This window comes from Cyprinus carpio, chromosome B16 (assembly GCF_018340385.1).
Source record: "Cyprinus carpio isolate SPL01 chromosome B16, ASM1834038v1, whole genome shotgun sequence".
NCBI classification, from domain to species: domain Eukaryota; kingdom Metazoa; phylum Chordata; class Actinopteri; order Cypriniformes; family Cyprinidae; genus Cyprinus; species Cyprinus carpio.
The window spans coordinates 5,425,611-5,446,199 of NC_056612.1; the positions used below are offsets into that span (position 1 = coordinate 5,425,611).

Here is a 20,589-nt window from a genome sequence, read left to right on the forward strand (position 1 = left end):
CACTAGGGCTAGTTTTACTATGCCTTCATGAACTTTCTGATCCGTCAAAGATTAGATGTAATAGACAGAATAGAGGAACAGGAATCTCTGTTTCCAAGATGAAAATATTCTTAATTAATTAATTATTAATATACTTGTTTTATAACAAGTAAGTGATGATTTTCTTTATTTCTGGGTGAACTTACACTAAAAAACGAACAGCTGAGGGTAAACATATGTTATAAAAAAAATGTGCATGGTGATGTTTCTAAAGAAAAGCAAGCTCACCTGATCAAACGCTGGGTAAATGTAGTCGGCAAACTGAATCTCTGCAATAGCGGTGGCTCCCGCAGCAGCTGCGCCGATCCCGAAACCCACGATGCCTTGCTCACACAGCGGGGTGTTAAACACACGGTCCTTACCTGAGGAGAGAACCTCTAAAAATGAGCGGGCTTTTAATCAGCATCTTCACAACAGGTACAACCTCTGATGTGTTCATCCGAAGCAAGCTGTCAGGAACGAACGCAAACATGGGCCGTGATGCAGCTGCAGACCGTTTAATATACAGACTTTTATGGTTTTTATGTTATGTAGTATAAAGCAGGAAGTATTCTCAAACCATAAACCACTTCTTCCCCCTTCATGATTAAATTATATTACAAAACAAATCAGGATAAGCACACACGACATCAGGAAACACAAATACGAGCCTGTAAAGAACCACACGAAATAGTCCCTATATTCAGAGCGGGAAGTTATTTTTATTCATGCTAGAGCACATGAACGGCTCTTCCGCCGACACATGAAAAATACTGAAGAAACCGTCTCTACACAACACAGAGGGAACGCCGTTAATGGACTGTTCTGGGTTCAGTTCAAGTTCATGTCTATGGACACATGCAGCCGATTACCACAAAATCACAGACGCTCTCGATTTTTGAAAACAAGTGAAAATTGGGTTTCACGGTAATAAAGCTACAATGTCAAAGTGGCAAAGTGATTCAGTGCACACTGCACGATTTTGCCTACCGAGACACATTTCGAGGATCCTTCCCTCTTAAAAAAAATAAAGGGATTATTGCCATTGACAGTTCCAGGAAGATCCTTTAACATTCACGGAAACTTTCAATTCCACAAAAGCTTGTTTACAGTGGAAAATAACTTCTTTAGATTTTTTAAATGTTCCTCGCAATAAGAAACAAATGGTTCTTTAAGACAGGGGGGGGGGGGGCGTCCAGTCCGGCTCAACATCTCGCAGAGACGCAGGCTGATGAGACACGATGACTTTCTGCTTGCTGCCAGTTCCACACAAACACATGCACACGCAACACTGAACAAGTACATAAACTGGCAAAAGGTTCAAAGGTCGAAGAGGAATACAAGAGCAATATCAGGTTTCTCTGCACTGTGAGAAAGGTGCTGGTATTTCAGTATTTTCCCTTCCAAATACTCAATGAAGAGAACTTCTGCCATTTGAAATGCAGGATAAATTTAATACACAAAACCCACTTACTGACCGATGTCTGCTTTCAAACGCTCAGGTTCGCTTTGTGTGCGTTTGTTCTGACTGCGCTCGCTTAGTTTTGTGGCTGGATGTCAAAATATCACACAAACTGTCAAGGTATTATCTTAAAGAGTCGTGCTTTATCTGAGTGTTTGTGTTGCACATCACAGAAGACAACACTGGCACCCGTTCATTTTAACTGGAGTGTTACCCATTTCATTTTGTGGAGTTGTCATCGTTTTATTTTAGTGTTAGTACTGAGCAATTTTTTTATTTTAGGTTTAGGATATAAGTCAGATTTTTTGTGGAAAATCTTTGCTTAATTATTCACAACATCATGTGTTGTTTTCCCATGACGGACGCTTCGTACATTAAGCACGAGGTGCCTTGAGCTCCAATGCAAACACTTCTACAAACACAGAAACAAGTCAAAATGATTCTGTGTGGTAACTGACGCGGTCCATCAAGCTTTTCCAATTTCAAACCTGAAACGACACCTTAGGAAATAACGCAGAAGAAGAAGAATTTGCAGGTTATTTCAAAAAGCGTCAGTGGACTCAGAAATCACTCACTGTCCTTGAAATGCAAAAGCGTCTTTGTTGCACAAGGCATGCATTCGAGGGGCTGCTGATGGGCATTTCAGAGATAACCCAGTGTTTACTGGCCGTGATCAACTCTTCACAGAGAGCGATGTAAAGCAGACAGAAGGAGCCGTGCATTACTCAGTCTTTCACGTGGACCTGCACGCCGGAAAGAGGGCAGAGACTCTCTCAAATGAGTGCCATGAAAACCCCGTTCCCGTCTAACGAGACGGCACGGAAAATAATGATCCCTCTCAAAGGTCAACACCTCTGACGTCAATAACAAACAAAAGGCACCCACGCGGCGGGAGTCATACTGGAGACGTGGATCTGTGTTTATTTCAAAACATCACCGAGTGCCTCTATATATAGCGCTTCTGTCCAAAACAAGTGGCAAACAGCAGATGGCTTTTTTTTTCTTAATCATTAGTCTGTTTTTCTCCTCTTTCCTGCGGCCGCATAATTTAACTATTTATTGCTTGTGAAACCTGTAGAGGGTGTTCTGTTCGATCTGAATCTACTTCATTTATTCCTGCATAATTGATGAAGTGCAACCAAATGAATGACACTGAGCTCAGACGCACAAACGCACTGAAAGCACATTTTAAATTTGATTTAGAGGAGCTCTGACAGCAATCTGTTCACGAATGTTTAGCGGAAAACACAAATAATCAAAATGTTAAACGCTTATCACACCAGATTAGAAAAGCTGCTAGTTACAACAACGGAAATGACCCGCTTCAGGTGTATCTATATTAAACAAGACAGATGAAACATGAAACATCAAAACTGACGGGATTCAAGACAACAGCTTATATTTAAGAAGTGTATACAGTCAACACAAGTATTAGATGTGTTTTCAGAATCACCTCATTAACCCTTTGATGAATATAGTGATGAAGACAAACAAGAATGTCATCATTAATAATGTTTCTTTTTTTAAATGATGCATCTTTTGAGAGTCGCACATCCTTCAAATACAATTTGAATTTACACCGAAGTTCAAAAGGTTTTTTGTTCGGCAATTTTTATAAAAAAAAATTTACATTTTTGAAAGAATGCATTTATTTGACCAAAAATACAGTAAAAACAGCAATATTTTGAAATATTATTACAGCTTAAAATAACTTTTCTATCTGATTCTGAACATTTAAAAACTTTATTTTTTTTTTTATTTATTAAACTTATTGTACAATTTTCTAATTACTTCTTAAACTGTAATGTATTTCTGTGATGCGCAGCTGTATTTTCAGCATCATTACTCCAGTCTTCAGTGTCACATGATCTTCAGAAATCATTCTAATATGATGATTTGCTGCTCAAGAAACATTTCTGATTATTATCAATGTTGAACACAGTTGTGCTGCACGATATTGTTGTGGAAACTGTGACATTTTATTTTTCAGGATTCTTTGATGAATAGAAAAAAAGTTCAAAAGAACAGCATTTATTTGAAGTAGAAATCTTTCACAGCATTATTAATGTGTTTGCTGGTACTGTAGATCAATTTAATGCATCCTCGATGAATAAAAGTCTTAATCTCTCTCTTTATAAAAAAATAAATAATTATAATAATAAATCTTTAACTTTTGTCCTGCAGCAAGACTCTGAACACACGAGTGGGTCCACAAGTGAACGGTGAAAGCAGAAAACATGTAATGATTAATGGCTAAGTCGAAGTCACACCAAACAGAAAAGAGAAGCACCGCTGAGCTAAATCTCGTCTGAGGAAGACTGGGTCAGACAAAGCCAATGTTCTGGACTGATCTACAGTTATCTGTGCTCAACAATTCAGCTCAGTCACAAAATATGAGTCATGTGCTTCTTCCAGCAGCATTCTGCTTAACAAACAGCCATAAAGAAATAGACAAGCTTTGTGTTATTGGTTTAATTTAATTGCTTTATTGAGACACCGGACTTAAATGAAGATCTGACCTCGATGTAGGTTCAGCTTTAAGATTTAGTTGCAAATGTGAACACCTCTTAATATGACCAATTAACATAAAAGCAAATAATTACCAGACGCTAAATGGCCAAATATGCAGAATACAACAGACACAATGCAGTGCACTGAGGCACTATTATAGCTTTTGTTGATATTTTGACTTAGATTACATTTTGTGATTTTCTGTTGTCAAATTCTAATTAAAGGTTTAGTTATTTTGTTGATCATTTTTGTTCGCTTATTTAAAAATATGTCTATATATAGTTTTCAATTAATTTGTATTTAGTTTTAATTAACCTAAAGTGAGAAATGTTGCCTTGGCTGGAATATATGTGTTTTATATTTTATTTCAGGTAATGAATATGTTGTTTGTGGCTTGAGTTGTAGTTTTATTTAATAAATAACCCTATTTCAGGCACATCTCATTTTGGATTTGATAATTCTCCCCAAAAAAAAAAAAAAAGAACATTTTTTACACAAAACTGGTTTCAAATTTCAGAACTAAATTTCAGATCAATTGACACTGATATTTCCCAGCTGATAACTGACACCTCTCGCTCTAGTTTCTCGCTCTTTATCTTGTACTTCTTATTTGTGAAGTATGCAGCACACAGTGAACAGTGAGCAGGTGTTTGATTCTATAACATGTGCTGCCATCTAGTGTGAGTGCACACTTCACCTCAAGTGACCTCGGAGCATGAACACTCACCGTATTTATCTCTGAGGCCGACTGTGCATCGAAACACCCCACCAAACGCCACGTCCTCACCGAAAATCACTGCAGGAGACACATGTGTTAATATCTCTCTCACAGCAGCTAGAGTCAGCCGGACGAACCCAGAGGTCAAGCTGCACTCGTACCTGCGGTGGGGTCACCGGCCAGCGTGTTGTCCAAGGCACTGGTCACAGACTGGAACAGATTCATCTTCTGTGTGGGGCCTGCGGAGACACTCAATCAATCACACAGCAGTCTCTCCACTCAGAACAGAGATGAACACTACTGTAGTTCACTGCTGGTGAATGAAAGAGATGCACTGGTATCACAGATAATGTCAGTTCACTCACACGCCATACTTCAGACTGGAAGTGAACCTCAAGGAACACATGAAACTTTATAAAAAAGTCTAACAATTACCAACCACTGAGATGTTGATCTTTTTTTTCTTCTGTTTTTAAATAGCATAAATATATAAATATATTTAATTGTATTAAATTAGAAATTTTAGCAACTGTAGCACTTTCCTTTCAAGCAAACAGGAATAAAACAAGTACTATATTGATGTGCAGTGATTATGCACGTATGTGCAGTTATGGAAAAAAACAAGCATGCAAATATGATTTATTCATTTTTTTAATGAATATGAGTATTTCATTATTATTTTATTTGTTTATTGTAATTGGGATTTATTAAAATGTCTTAAAAATCAGTTCATTTAAGTACAATTTTAGCTGATGGAGGCAGATAAATGACATTTTTTATATTTTTCGATAGTTTCCTTTATTTAAAAAGTTTTTATTTTTTTTTTTTTTTTTGTAACTATAAAGACTTCTGGATAACTTTTAAGGCAACTAAATATTCTTTTCATAAAACAGGTTATTTTTAGTTTAAGTACACTGTCAAGCACTTGTAATGTATGATGAATAGTTGAGAATGAGCTCTTTGTAGATGAATGAGTGTCTCAGATGTAAACAAGGGCACTCACCGTACTGAGAGGGCGCAGGCTCGGGGTGATAGGTGAAGTGCGCTGCGTGTCTCCTCTGCGCCTGCGGCTTGGCTGTGCAGGCAGGGGACAGTTTAAGCAGAGTTAAGCCCAAACTGCTGTGCACGCCACCGGTTAACCCGGTTAACGAACACTTAACGGGGGAAGCTCTCAGAAACAGCCGCGTCGCCGCCATTGCGCTGGAAACCAAGCAGGAAGAGCGCTCTGACGTCAGCGCTCACATGGACCAGCGCTGCTCTGATTGGCTGGACGCGTGGGAGGAGCTTTGATTGACAGCGTACGTCAGGTACGTAACAAACGGGCCGTGTTTCGGCATTTTGGCGCATGAAAAAAAGTATGGAAGAAAATTTTCAGCACAGAAACGCTGTCTAGTTAGTCCTCTCACTAGATTTTGAGACACGACCATAATCTACTAATCGTTTTACTTTGGTTCATCGTAACAGAGTATTAAACAATTTGAGCTTGGGATATTACAATTCACAAATAAATCCAGAATATTTGGCTTTATCTAAAAAATTACGTTTACGAGTCAGTACTTTTTAACCCCTTAAAGAGACAGTTCACCTAAAAATTTGAATTCCGTTATCATTTGAGTTTCTTTCTTCTGTTGACAACAAATTAAGATATTTTGAAGAAAGAAACCCATACAGGTTTGGAACAAATAGAGGATGGGCAAACTAATGCACATGCACTAATATATTATAAAATACTATACAAGCAAACATATTCGTTTTCTTTAATCATAATATCACAAACTAAAATGTTTTAAAAAGCACGTTTTCGTTTCAGTCAATATGGTTTCGGTGCTCACAATTTCCCTTCCCATCTTTTTTTTTTTTTTTGGCAGCATCTTAATCCAAAGTCAATTCCTGGATGACATCATCACACAGGAAGCACATTATTTTATTCTGGGAGGAGCCTTCAATAATATCTCATGAACACAAACTGTAAAAAGTATTTTAATCGACTGACGATCACAGAAAAGCAATCATGCATTCTGATGAAACGGTATCAAGACAATACACTGAATGATGAGAGAGCTGTGAAAAGTTACATCCAAGAAAACAGCATTGTATGTTAGAAAAGAATAGCACATCTGCAGTCTACCTGACAGGGTATGTGTATGTCATGTGCACTTATCTAGTAGTCAAATAAAATCAGAAATAGGGAGAAATAGACAAACAACATGCATTTGTTGAAAGCATCTAGAAGGAAGCTGTTTTGACTGACAGCTTGTTTAAGGTGCGAGTCCTGAGCGTAACAGTGGTTCTGAGTCATCTCCATCCTCGTCATTTCCACAGCGTCTGACTGGATGTCTTCACACATTCAGAGACATCTAACTTCCTCCCGCTGTTGCACATCCTGGCCAGGTTCTGCAGCAAGATGTTAAAAACAACATTTTAATATTTATTTTTTTCAACCTTAAAAAGCCTACTGCATCATATCTGATATGCAAAATGATAAACACGATCAAAACTTTGCTGTTAAACCTGTTGCACACAATCTACTTCATGCCTTCTCTCTGTTGAGCACTGGTGATCTTCACTTACACTGGCAGCTCTGGCGATGCTGTTGGGAGACTGAAGAGCCGCCAGCTCATTGAGGATCCTCTTCAAATCACCGGCACACGCTTCTGCTGAAGTGACGGTGATATAACAGTCACCATCAGATTCATATTCAGTTTCATACACCTTTAGATTTGTGATTGCTTTCAGTGAAAGCAGACTGTAGTCTGTACCTGGCTCGGGTTGCGGTTGCAGCTGCAGGTACGGATGATCCAGGAGCTCTGATATGGAAATCCTCTCTCTAGGATTGCGTACCAAACACCTCTGAAACAGAGAGACGGTGAGCACTACATATGAAACTGTAGGAGTTATTATTAGGGATGTGCGGGTCTAGTGGACTAAACGGTACAGCCCCTACTAGTCGACACTGAAAACAATAGTCATTACACGACAGAAAAAGAAAAAAAAACCTTGATTATCATTAAAATTACCATCATTTTATGTTACTATCAAATTCCCATTGTTACATTTAAAACATTTGAAAAATAATACATTATTTTTAAAAGCGTTTCGGGATGTAAACAACATTTTTATTGCATGCCTCGCATGAGTTTTCTTCGTGTCAGTTGTGGCGAGCTCAAACGTGACCACGCGAAAGACGAGCAAGGTGTGGGATTATTCTGAATTAGAAGAAAACTGAAAAGTTTTGTGTGAACTGTGTGATGTCAGATTGGATCTCTACTGGAGTGATGCATAATCATATTCAATACAGGCACGTAGCCGTCTAGTTTGGAGAATAGTTAAAGGTTTTTTGTGTAATGTGTGGTGTTATGTTTCCATCACCCTGTTTTAATGCGCATTTTGAAGTATCGAATGAGAAGCGCCAAATTTAGAATAAAAATCCCTTAATTCGCAAAAAAAGTTTTACGCTCGCTTGAGGTGGTTTTTGACTTGTGCGAAAAAGGATTAATGTGAATAATGGGAGCTGGAAATGCATTTTGCTAATAAATTCCTCTAAGCGCATATAAAAAATATTTGTCTTTGCGCTATGAGGTGTGATAACTTGACTAGCAGTGGACAGCATCTGAAATGTTGTTATGGTCATTCTGAAATGCCTGAGCAAAGTCTGTCCTCAAAGTATTTCCCATTCCCAAACAGCAGCATGCATCCGCCTCCGAAAGCAATGACATCATTTATTGTGTTTCGTCTGCTCGCTGTGAGGCGCAAGTCATTTATCATATATGAAAATTATTATATTCAGTTCTCCTAGTTTTCTTACTGATATTTAGTGCCAGTTTAACAGGAAGTGATGATTTTGTTCTCTTTGATGTGTTGGATGGAAACAGTGTTTTATGTGATATTACAATTTTGCGCATAAGTTAAATTCTCAACTTTGGATGGAAACCCTAACCGCCTCAGGTCCTGTCTTTCTTTTTGTTCGTTTTGTTTTTAGATGATATAGTCTACATGACGAAGTATGTTTTTAAAAGCCGTTGTAATGCTATTCCTTGATAAAATTCCCTGTTGTTTTTGTCTTGTTTTAATATGTTGGCTAACGTTATATGAAGATGAAGAATTCTGTCAGGCTACTGACTGATTTTCATTGCTCTGCATTTCCCCAGCTGATTTTAATAAATAAGCATTGGCTGACATTGAGTCTCTTCTATTTTTTCTCCTTTTTTCTTTTTAACGTCCGCCTAATATTAAATGATGATAACGCGAGGCAAGAGTACGGCATAATTGTGACCTATTTTTAGCAGAACTCATTGAGGGATTTATCAGTGTGATTCATAGATTAAGTATTTCAAATGCAGGCTATTACATATACACGCACAACGTTTTTTTTTTACCATCTTTTGGGGGTTTCTTGCTTCTAGATAAGTCGGATACAAAACTTCCGTTTAAACGACAGTCAAATTAATCATCGTGCACATCCCTAGTTATTATACGACTGATCAGCACAGCCAAACATCCTGCGCACCTTCAGCACATCCAGCAGGTCCTTCTCTGGGACATCGGGGAAGTCGATCTCGTGGGACGGGTCTATGATGGCGTGGATCTTGCTGATCTGATTGGTGATGTTCTGGAACGGAGTCTTTCCGTAAGTCATGCAGTACAGGATACATCCCAGAGACCACACGTCGCCTTTAGCACTGATCTGAACGATGGGATCGTACCGTTATACACACTTCCTGAAAGGAGTATATTAACAGGAGATCCGGCACTAAATTAGGAAGTCTTCTCACCTTTGACCCTGGCTTCCCATTGGAGGACGTGTCTTTGATAGCCTCTGGTGGCATGTAGTTCAGAGTCCCCACCTGACGGATGTTATAAGAACGAGAAAATCAACACGGATCAGGCTAGAAATGTAACTTCTATAACCGTAGAGTCCTGTCCCAACCTGTGAGTCCTTCATGATGCTGGTCACGTCAGGCTGGATACGGTTAGCGATCCCAAAGTCGATCAGTTTCAGCGACGCATCCACAATCACAAAATTAGCTGGCTTTAAATCACTGTGGACGATACCTCGAATGACAAAAATAAAGAAATTCATCATTTAAACAGAGACGTACATAAATAAACTGGTCTAGATTAAGTGGTAATTTATTTTTTTTATTGTATAAGTATTTAAAAATTTTTTTTTTTTATGTACAAATATCTAAACATTCTTATTTTTTTACTACATGAGAAAAAAATAAAAAACACGTTGGGTAAAAATCAATAAATAAATAAAATGGAAAACAAGTTTATTCTTCTTAAAGCATAAACTCAATTTTGATATGTTTCAGAAAACAAGCAGCAACATGTTGCTTTGCTTCAAAAGTGAACACGTCTTGATTTAAGAATATTTCGATAATTTTACCGGTGAAGAAAACAAGTCAGAAATATTTTAGAATGAAATTCCTGCAATTTTCGTCTTTTGTTTTTTGATTTCTGAATATATAAATTTTTTTTTTTTTAAATGTGTAAAATTTTTTAAAAGTTGGTTTAAAAAAATAATCTGTAATTTTGGTAAGAGTATAAATATATAATTATTATTTTTTTTTTTTTTTGTTTTTAGAATAACTTTATTTTGATATTATTTTTCTTGTCAGAAAACACGACTTCACATCTTAAGTCATTTTGCTTCTCAAGTATATGTATCTTGATTTAAGATGTTTTAGATATTTGTACTGGAAAATAAAGTCAATCCCAATGTTAGGGCCCTTGCAAGTCTCTATTTTAGACATTAACATCAAAGTCTGGCAGAAACACTATAAATCACTCCTGTTATAAACTCAAAGCTGTCTCTACACTTAAACTATAGTTGTTTTGCAGTCTACTATGTAAGAATCTTTGACCACGCATGTTCAGATCTTCTCAAGATGCTGTGTGCTTTTCCGTTCCTTAGTCCTGTATCACATGTAAACACAAGATTGCATTCTGTGTGTTTGATTAGGGTTGGAGCTCTCCCTCCAGGAACTGAGTTTGAGACCAATGCCTTAAACAAACCCAGGTGTGTCACTTAACCTGCTTTCTGGAATACCCCCCCAGGATGCTTTGTTCAAATGATGCATGATGAAAGGTCACCGTGTTTGTGGATGGTGTGCACAGCCTCCAGCATGTTCCTCCAGTAGCACTTCCTGTCCAGAGGGTTGACGGACTTGCGGTTGCGCAGCCAGGTGTTGAGATCCAGGTGACCGCACTCCATCAGCATGTAGATGTAGCTGCTGGTGATCTCACTGCAGGCCAACAGGAAGTCATGTGATCAGGAGCACACAGAACAGCTAGTGCAGCGTTTCCGAGCACAACACACTTACTAGTCATAGAGTTTAATGATCTGGTCACTGTACTGCTGAAGATGATTCAAGTGCTCGATCTCATTCTTGTAGCTTTCCACGGCCTGAGCGTCGGCCTCCTCTAGATTCACATACTTCAAAGCATACACGTGCTTCTTTTGGTCAAACACCTGATAGACCTGCATACAAACAGAATTATTTCTGGATCAAAGGAAAAGCAAAAGGATACAGAGAATGTGTCTTATTTCATACCTTACTGGAGCCGCCTCTGCCAATCATCTTGAAAATGAAGAACTGTTTGCCCTTGATTGTGATGGATTCGTTTGAGAAAGCGGAGGTAGGGGTCTGAGAGAGAAAGATCACAGTCTGTTCATTTAATTAACATTTCACACTCCAGCAGCCACTTTTCACGATCCAATCAATTCTTGATGGATCAAGTCAGATTTGATTTTGAATCATTCCCAGATATAATGATATCGTGTTAATTCTTAATATCAGGAATGGATTTTTTACTAGTAAAAAAACAAATATTTTTAATATCATTGATTGCATTTCCACTACTAAAAATGTGAATGATTGAAATCAAAAATAACAAAAATCAATCACTTTCAGAAATATTAATTCTTAACACCAACTGAATTTGAAACAGTAAGAAGTGTAATTCTTGATATCTGTAACTGCATTTTCGATAATTTCTTACTAGTTCAAATTTCAGTTTTACACGAATCATGAGAAAGAATTCTCATTTTTCAGCAACATAAATTTCTGTTATCTGTCATTGTTGCTGTTACTATTAATAAGGCCATTTTATCAATTTAATTGTTAATTTTTAGGTTTTTATCTTTTGTGATTTTATTAATTTGCTATTTTTAACAAGTGAAAACTGATATTAAAAATTAATGTCCAGACAAACAGGCATGCAAATTTTAAATCAGCTTACAAAGGTATGACATCAATGTAAAATATAACTTTTACAGATATCAAGTGTAACGGTTGTTAATAGTGCTGAAAGCTGATGTCATTTTTTGGTATAAAGAACTATAATCAAGAATTACTAGCTAACATTTAATTCCTGCTATCAAGAATGATCATTTTAAGAAATAAAAACTGAATTACGGATTATCGATCTTTCATATTATGCAAACTCTGTAAAGTTCAAACTACTAGCCATTTTCATTCAGAAATAAAATGAAGGTCGTCCAGGTTCAGATGCATCGGGATCCCCGTTTGTAACCGTCATAAATACACAATTATGCAAGCATACGTGTTTCTACATTGAATGCCCTGTCAAAGTGCATTCAGAAAAAAATGCAAGCAATATAATATAAATATCTCATAAAATATTAGTAAATGCAGCGGGGAAACAGATTTTGAGGTCTCTGAAAAGAGCAGCTCACAAAGAAAATGTAATTATTTACTCATGGCATATCACATTGATTTTAAGAAAGTGTTATTTTAGTATCTCTGATAAACCTGGTTTTTCTTAATATTTTGAATTAGATTTTAATTTCTTATTTTTTCCTGTTTTCTTGTCATTTCAGTTAAAGTTTTAGTATTTTTCCTTTTTTTGTCATTTTTATTGGATTTCTTTTAGTAAGCTAATTTAGTTTTAGTTTTTTTAGTACATCAACTTAAATTGAACTAAAATGAGAAATTCAGTCTCGGCAACAAGCTGAAATTAAATAAGTGTACGTTTTTAATATTTAATATTATTTCAATTCATGCTTGTTTTTAATGGAAAATGTTTTTATAAAACAACAATAACCCTGCTTTGATGATATAAACACACATAAAACACTTCCTAATCTGCTCTGCTTTGTTTCTCTCTATCATGCATTTCTCTGTCTGTCTCATGTTCCTGATGTACGTGATGTCTTCACCTGTGACGGCTGCGGGACACAGGACACCCGGCTCTGAGGGGTGCAGGGCAGCGGAGCGTGACCCATCTTCTGAGCCGTCGATGGAACGGACACAACCACTGGCCGCTGCTTCACCACAGGAGTGACAAAACTACGGAAGAACAAAGGGAGAGCATGGCTGAGCTGAAGGCATGAAGGCCACGTCTGATTCACGAGCTCTGCTGTGTTTTTACCTGTTTGCATTGGGGTCTTTGTAGTTGGGCGTCTGACAGCTGAGAGAGGGGTGTGTTCTGGGAGGAGCAGGTGTTCTCAAAGCATGAAGTGAGGATGAAGAGGAAACAGGGACTGCGGGAGCTTTATGATCCTGAACGGAGTCACAAAACAGACCGATCATGAACCAGTCCCACTCTAATCATTCTGATTTCAAATATCAAACACAAAAGTGTGAGCTGTAACCAGACCTCCGGAGACGCGTGTCTGTTGATGAGAGCAGGGATCTTCCATTCGGATGAAGTCTCCTTGGCAAGAGGCTTTTGCTGCTCCTCAGGAGCCTTCGCTGGAGTTTCTTCTTCCTTTCTGTTACTTAGTGCTTCCACATTTTCTGCAAAACCAAACATGAGTATCATTATTCTTTTGTACAACCATTTTTCACATTAACTCTAGAAGACAGTCAAAGGAACTCAATGTTTGTTTGTTTTTTTATAAAAACAAAACAATGCTAAAAATGCTAAATGTCTCATTAGGTGTAGGGTTAGGGTTGCATTACTATGTAACAATCATCCTTAACTTTATATATTAAAAAATAAATAAATAAGGGGGGTGGGGGGGTTTAAGACAAAAATGTGAAAGACCAAAATGTTTCAACTTCAAAGAAAGAAAGACACTGAAAAGATGTCAGTCTGCATGTGTACACAGACTAAATGTATCATTAAAAACAATCATAATAATGAACTCTTAAATGTAAATATAATAAAACTTAATTTTTGATTAGTAATATGCATTGCTAAGAACTTCATTTGGACAACTTTAAAGGTGATTTTCTCAGTATTTTGATTTTTTTGCACCCTCAGATTCCAGATTTTCAAATAGTTGTATCTCAGACAAATATTGTCCTCCTAACAAACCACACATCAATGGAGAGATTTATTCATCTTTCAGAAAAAAAAAATGGACCCTTATGACGCACAGCCTGGACCTTGTGGTCCAGGGTCACATATAGTATGATTTCAATAAATTATGGAAGTATTATTCTATGCATTTAAAAAAAAAAAAAAAAAAACATTATGTTGTCTCTTCATTTTAACTCCACAGCAATACATTCAGTCCCGACACTTGACGAATAGGATTTCAATGTAAAAATGATTTTTAAGTATTTTGGAGCTCACAGCAAAAACAAAATAAAAATAAAGACAGCTCTAACGTGCACCTCAGAGGGGGAAAAATGGCTTCTTTAACAGAAGAGTCTGAGACTAACCTGCAGCGTTGTCTTCATGCTCCGCAGGAAGCAGATGAGTTTTACCAGAGTTGAGATTTCTGATGGCGGTCCGCAGCAGTTCAACCGGCCGTGCGTTTGAGCTCAGCGCTTTCTGAAGAATCAGATTACTCTTCCTAGAGTTACCTGAGAGATTATCAAAATGTGTTTATACAGGCATTGAACACACCTTTACTGTTAATAAGCCAAAGAAATGACACTTCACATTTCTGATGTCACAGTTATGAGCCTGCCACAATCAAATACTTTGTGGACAGAACGAACAGACAGCATTAGATTAAATAAAATAAAATTCAGATGCACCCACCCATATATTTGCTACATCTTCTCAGAATAAAAACAAGATGCTGAATTCAACAAGTGAATATTCTAAGCGATGACCTCAAAGCTAAAAGACTTGAGTGGTCTATTTTTGAGTGCATGGTTTTTTTTTAATGTACTATATTCTTACTAAACCAACAAATGTCATGCATTACCTTGAGAGAGCTCAAACTGAGCGTGTGCGATATGCACAAAAGCAAAAGCTTTACTGTGCGATCTGGCAATACTGAAATGATCTGGAGCGTCTTCTGGATCTTCAATCCTGTCGAGGTGGCCAAGAATAAATCACTCAAGATTATCAGCTGCTGACATGAGACTTAGTGCAATCCACCTGACTCACCCTTTCAGCTCCGCATATCGCACCAGCATACGAGCATAGCTTTCCGTTTTGCAGTGCTTTGCCAAAGGAAACCTGGCGAACACTTTAGAGTAGCAGTCCAGGAGTTTGGAGAGAAAGGCCGCGTCTGAACCAGGGTCTCCTCTCTTCTCCAGGTTTTTCAGGAAGATCTGACAGCTTTCAGGAGAGTTTGTGCTGATGAGCTGCTGGATATCAGTGGTTTCTATGAAAGAATTAAATATATCAGAAAAGAGTGCACTGCAACAAATAGTTACTTAAGCAAACCCAACATCCTACGATAGTTTTGGGTAAAAAAAATAAAATAAAAAAAAATAAAAAACAGACTAAAATTGATATAATATTAGTTAAGAATGACCTTCCGTTCGAGTCGTTTCTCTTCTTTCTGCTCTTCGCAGGAGCGCTGTGATGGTGTCACCCTCTTCAGTGTTTCCTCTCAGATGATCTGGACTGATCACAGGAGGCTGAACAAACAGAACAACACTAGTCAGGATTATTAGCTTTACATAGTGAACGTTTACTTGCTGAATGTTGTAGCTATGACTCACAACTCTCAGAACTGCTGATTTTAAGGCCGGAAGACACTCATACCTTCAGGTTTAATAGACTGTAGGAGTCCCCATCTGGAGTGCCTTTCTTAGAGGAACACATGGGGAGCGTGGAGCGGATGTTTGAACCGCTTGTTTGCCTGGAGAAAATCAAACATTAAAGCTTGATTTCAAATCGAAAGAAATTCAAACAGTTAAACACTTTTACATTATTACTGCTATTAATGAAAAGAATGTTTAATTAAACAAATCGCTGTTGCAATAATATTGTACTTGTAAAATACATATATTAGAAGTATTTGTAAACCTAACGTTTTGTTCTCTTGTATTTACGCATTTCACGTTGGTCATGCTTCTTGTAGGAAAATATGAAAATCCATAAAAATACCTGGAGTGCTTAACTACACTAAACAAAATTATAAACGCAACACTTTTGTTTTCGCTCCCATTTTTCATGAGCTGAACTCAAAGATCTAAGACTTTTTCTATGAACACAAAAGGCCTATTTCTCTCAAATATTGTTCACAAACCTGTCTAAATCTGTGTTAGTGAGCCGAGATAATCCATCCACCTCACAGGTGTGGCATATCAAGATGCTGATTAGACAGCATGATTATTGCACAGGTGTGCCTTAGGCTGGCCACAATAAAAGACCACTCTAAAATGTGCAGTTTTACTGTATTGGGGGGTCAAATCTCCTTCACATAGAGCTGATCAGGTTGTTGATTGTGGGATGTTGGTCCACTCCTCTTCAATGGCTGTGTAAAGTTGCTGGATATTGGCAGGAAGTGGAACACGCTGTCGTATACGCCAATCCAGAGCATCCCAAACATGCTCAGTGGGTGACATGTCCGGTGAGTGTGCTGGCCATGCAAGAACTGGGATGTTTTCAGCTTCCAGGAATTGTGTACAGATCCTTGCAACATGGGGCCGTGCATTATCATGCTGCAATATGAGGTGATGGTCGTAGATGAATGGCAAAACAATGGGCCTCAGGATCTCATCACGGTATCTCTGTGCATTCAAAATGCCATCAATAAAATGCACCTCTGTTCATTGTCCATAACATACGCCTGTCCATACCATAACCCCGCCACCATGGGCCACTCGATCCACAACACTGACATCAGCAAACCGCTCACCCACTCAATGCCATACACGCTGTCTGCCATCTGCCCTGTACAGTGAAAACTGGGATTCATCTGTGAAGAGAACACCTCTCCAAAGTCCCAGACGCCAACCAATGTGAGCATTGCCCACTCAAGTCGGTTATGAGAATGAACTACAGTCAGGTCGAGACCCCAATGAGGACGACGAGCATACAGGTGAGCTTCCCTGAGACGGTTTCTGACAGTTTGTGCAGAAATTCTTTGGTTATGCAAACCGATTGTTGCAGCAGCTGTCTGGGTGGCTGGTCTCAGACGATCTTGGAGGTGAAGATGCTGGATGTGGAGGTCCTGGGCTGGTGTGGTTACACGTGGTCTGTGGTTGTGAGGCCGGTTGGATGTACTGCCAAATTCTCTGAAATGCCTTTGGAGACAGCTTATGGTAGAGAAACGAACATTCAGTTCACGGGCAACAGCTCTGGTAGACATTCCTGCAGTCAGCATGCCAATTGCACGCTCCCTCAAAACTTGCAACATCTGTGGCATTGTACTGTGTGATAAAACTGCACATTATTAGAGTGGCCTTTTATTGTGGACAGCCTAAGGCACACCTGTGCAATAATCATGCTGTCTAATCAGCATCTTGATACGCCACACCTGTGAGGTGGATGGATTATCTCGGCTCACTAACACAGATTTAGACAGATTTGTGAACAATATTTGAGAGAAATAGGCCTTTTGTGTACATAAAAAAAGTCTTAGATCTCTGAGTTCAGCTCATGAGAAAAGGGAGCAAAAAGAAAATTGTTGCGTTTATAATTTTGTTCAGTGTAACTCAAATGACTGAGATTTATTTTCGGCCCTGCACAGGTCCCCATCTCTCACCTGGAGAAACCACTGCCGTGTGCAGCAGGAGCTTCTGGTCTCTGAGCACCGTCCCAGTCACTGCTCTCGTTTTCAGGGATAGAGAGAGGCACCATGGGAACTCTTTCTGCCTGCAGCAAGGAGCACAAGCAAACACATCAATTTCCACTCTGGAGTGTGGTTTGCTGATGGACTGGCGTCCTCTCTCCTCTTACCGTGGCTGTTCTTCTTTGTTGTGACCCAGCTCTCCACACAGGCATGTTCATGTTCTCTGGTGGACTGAACTTCTGATCACTCCTGGAATGCAGAATATTCCTTACACACAACAGACTGTAAATACTGTGCATTAGGGCTATATATAAAACGGTTTAAAGTTTGTGGTGGATTTTTTGAATCACTCTTCTGCTCACCAAGCCTGGGGCTACTCGTTCAAAAATACAGTAATGTTGTGAAATACTATTACAATTTAAAATAACTTCTATGTGAGCATAAAGCAAATAAATTGCTGGTTTTCTGCTCAAGAAACATTCCTGATTATTATTATCATCAATGCCGAAAACAGTCACGCTGCTTCATACTTCATAATTTTTTTCAAATAGAAATCTTTTGTAACATTATAAATGTTACTTTTGATTAATTTAATGCATCCTTTCTGAAGAAAAGAAAACAATTGTACTGACCTAACCTTATTTTTTGAACTATATGTGGTTAGTCTTAGCCTTTAATGATATTCAATATATTTGCTTGATTTGATCTGCCCTGCAAACTTGTCATGAATTCCCGATGAAAGAACAGGACTCATCATACCCGAGGTGAAAAGTGCTGCTGCTCTGCGGGTCACATGCTCCATCAGATCTTCTGGAGCCGCTTCTCACAGACTCGTGTGCATCGTCATGTGCAGACACTACAAGGCATTTAAAAGACGCGTTTAATTAATGAAAAGCAAAATGTATACATTAAATGATTTCAATAAAATATAACGAACACATTTACAGAAAACCTTCAAATTATGATTTATGCACCCTCATGTTGTTCCAAGTTCCAACCTCTATTACTGACTCTCTACTGTCACGTTTTTTTTTACTAATTTTTTCACTTTTCAGTAGCCGACATGATGTGAACTAACCTGTTAAGTTCTCCTTATCTTCATGCGAGAGGAGCTGGCCTTTGCCTGCGTTGAGATTCCTCACGGCAGCCTCCAGAACGCGCCTGGGTTTAGCATTCATTTCAAAAGCCTTCTGAAGAATCGAAGTGCACTTCTTAATGTTCCCTGGAGAGAATGAAAGCAACCAATGACTTTGTGCTCTTCTCAATCAGCAAACATCTCTGATTACATGCCTTAGATTTTGAAGTCTCCTTACCTTGCAAAAGCTCAAACTGAGCATAAGCAATGTGAACAAAGGCAAAATCCTTACAGTGGGATCTCGCGATGTCAAAACTAGCCTGTGCATCATTTACATCTTGGATGCTGTTGACAAAGAGAAACTAAATTAAATAATGCATTCAAATATTTAGCAGTTGATTTAATAAAGTTCACCTAAAATCTGTTTGTTTTCTCCCCCTCACAAGATTTCAAAGCATATTAAGTATATTTCATAATGGATAAAAAAGTAGCATATAATAGTGATATTAACTTAGGTGAACTATTCTGTATAGATCATTATTTACAGAATTTCCATGATGATGCAAGACTGTTAGAAATCACTTCGAATCGCAGTGAAACAGAGACTTACGCTTTTAACTCTGCAAATCTGACCAGCATCTTGGCGTAGCTCTCACTCTGACCGTACTTGCCCAGCGGCATGCTGGAGAAGACAAGCGTGTAGCCGTCGATGAGTTTAGAGAGCAGGCCGGGGTCCGTCTGAGGATTGCCCTTCCTCTCCAGACTGGTCAGGAGCGTCCGGCAGGTGTCTGGTGAGTTCGAGCTGATGGCCTTGTTGATGTAGTCTGTATCATCTGTGCGGAAGAAAAGATGAAGATGTTCTGCTCTGCTCGACTAACAACACAGGACTGATTACTGCATCAGGACTGTTTCAGAGATTGATCACTAGAAGATTAAGATTTCAGACAAACATTTATATCGGAGCTACGGGAATGCTCGTGTCTTTTCAAGATTGTATGCATTTCCGTAACATTCCCAGGTCTGGAGTTCCCTGATTTATCAAAGTGCGGGATACGAGTTAGTGTATGTATAACCCAAATCTGGAAGTTCTTACCATCGGTGTATAACTTCTTCATCTTGGCCAGCCGCTGACACAGCATGGCGATCTGCATCTGTCGCTCTGTGCTCTCTTCTTCATCCATCTCTGCACACTGAACAACACAACACACTTCAGTTACTGTACTGCAATGACCTCTCTGGAAAGATGACAGAATAGTTCAGTCCATGTCTCACAGAACACTTAATTCTTAATAGGTCCTAAAATATATTTAAAGTGCACAAACCTAAACAGCTAACGTTAGGCCCAGGCTTTGCCAAGACAACATTCAAAGCTTGTTTTGATGATATTACACTAACTTAACCTGAATGTAAATGTCTGGGGCCCTTTCAGCATCTGAGCTAGTTGTTTATCCACCTAACTAACGTTAGAGCTTAACTCTCATCAGATGTATCATATGACGGGATATTTGTTAACTTGCTGAGATTATTAAGCTAACAGATCCACCGTGGCCGGATTCTTGCTAACTTCAGTTAGCCATCCGGCTAAACTCACTTCACAGCAGAAAATTCCTCGTTGACAATCGTGTATTTTTAATTTAAGCATTGCCAATCTAAACAGTGACGCACTAAATCGCATCGTTTGCATTTTGGAAGATGTTACAGAGTATTTTAAAGCAGTATACTTACAGAGAGAGGGAGAAAGCAGGTAAATGTGACGCTGGGATCGATCGTATGTTTTGTTGAAAAACCGTTTCAAAATCCGCGACTTCCGCCAAGACGCGCGTTCCTATTGGTCCATTTGTATTTCACGTGACCAGTTCGCATTTAAGGGGCGGGGCTTCCCGGCAGCTTCTTACTTTCATTCGTCA

General features: G+C 38.6%; 2 protein-coding genes across 6 annotated transcripts in view; both read right to left on the reverse strand.

Annotated features, from left to right (window-relative positions):
• bckdhb (branched chain keto acid dehydrogenase E1 subunit beta) overlaps positions 1–5,950 on the reverse strand; it is a 68,882-nt gene extending 62,932 nt beyond the window's left edge. Inside the window, exons 1-4 of the mRNA XM_042740427.1 lie at positions 5,713–5,950; positions 4,871–4,948; positions 4,719–4,787; positions 268–401 (exon numbers count right to left, since the gene is read on the reverse strand). Coding sequence (XP_042596361.1) covers positions 268–401; positions 4,719–4,787; positions 4,871–4,948; positions 5,713–5,905 — 474 coding nt within the window. The 5' untranslated portion in view covers positions 5,906–5,950. The remainder of the gene's footprint in view (positions 1–267; positions 402–4,718; positions 4,788–4,870; positions 4,949–5,712) is intronic.
• Positions 5,951–6,673: 723 nt separating this feature from the next.
• LOC109048509 (dual specificity protein kinase Ttk-like) lies at positions 6,674–20,553 on the reverse strand. Of its 5 annotated transcripts, none has more exons than XM_042740426.1 (25): positions 20,408–20,553; positions 19,776–19,872; positions 19,293–19,515; positions 18,921–19,027; positions 18,686–18,829; positions 18,367–18,463; positions 17,775–17,856; positions 17,581–17,690; positions 15,633–15,729; positions 15,400–15,505; positions 15,027–15,246; positions 14,842–14,948; positions 14,348–14,491; positions 13,335–13,474; positions 13,107–13,237; positions 12,895–13,024; positions 11,267–11,359; positions 11,036–11,193; positions 10,806–10,957; positions 9,637–9,761; positions 9,482–9,553; positions 9,217–9,393; positions 7,469–7,559; positions 7,281–7,363; positions 6,674–7,103 (listed from the first exon to the last, which is right to left on the reverse strand). In XM_042740426.1, exons 2-25 carry the CDS (start codon positions 19,861–19,863, stop codon positions 7,020–7,022), a joined length of 2,961 nt encoding a protein of 986 aa, XP_042596360.1. In that variant the 5' UTR covers positions 19,864–19,872; positions 20,408–20,553; the 3' UTR covers positions 6,674–7,019. The 5 variants fall into 5 exon arrangements, with proteins under 5 accessions (XP_042596360.1, XP_042596359.1, XP_042596358.1 ...); XM_042740425.1 differs by having other exon boundaries at positions 7,281–7,366; XM_042740424.1 differs by having other exon boundaries at positions 17,775–17,874.
• Positions 20,554–20,589: the final 36 nt, after the last annotated feature.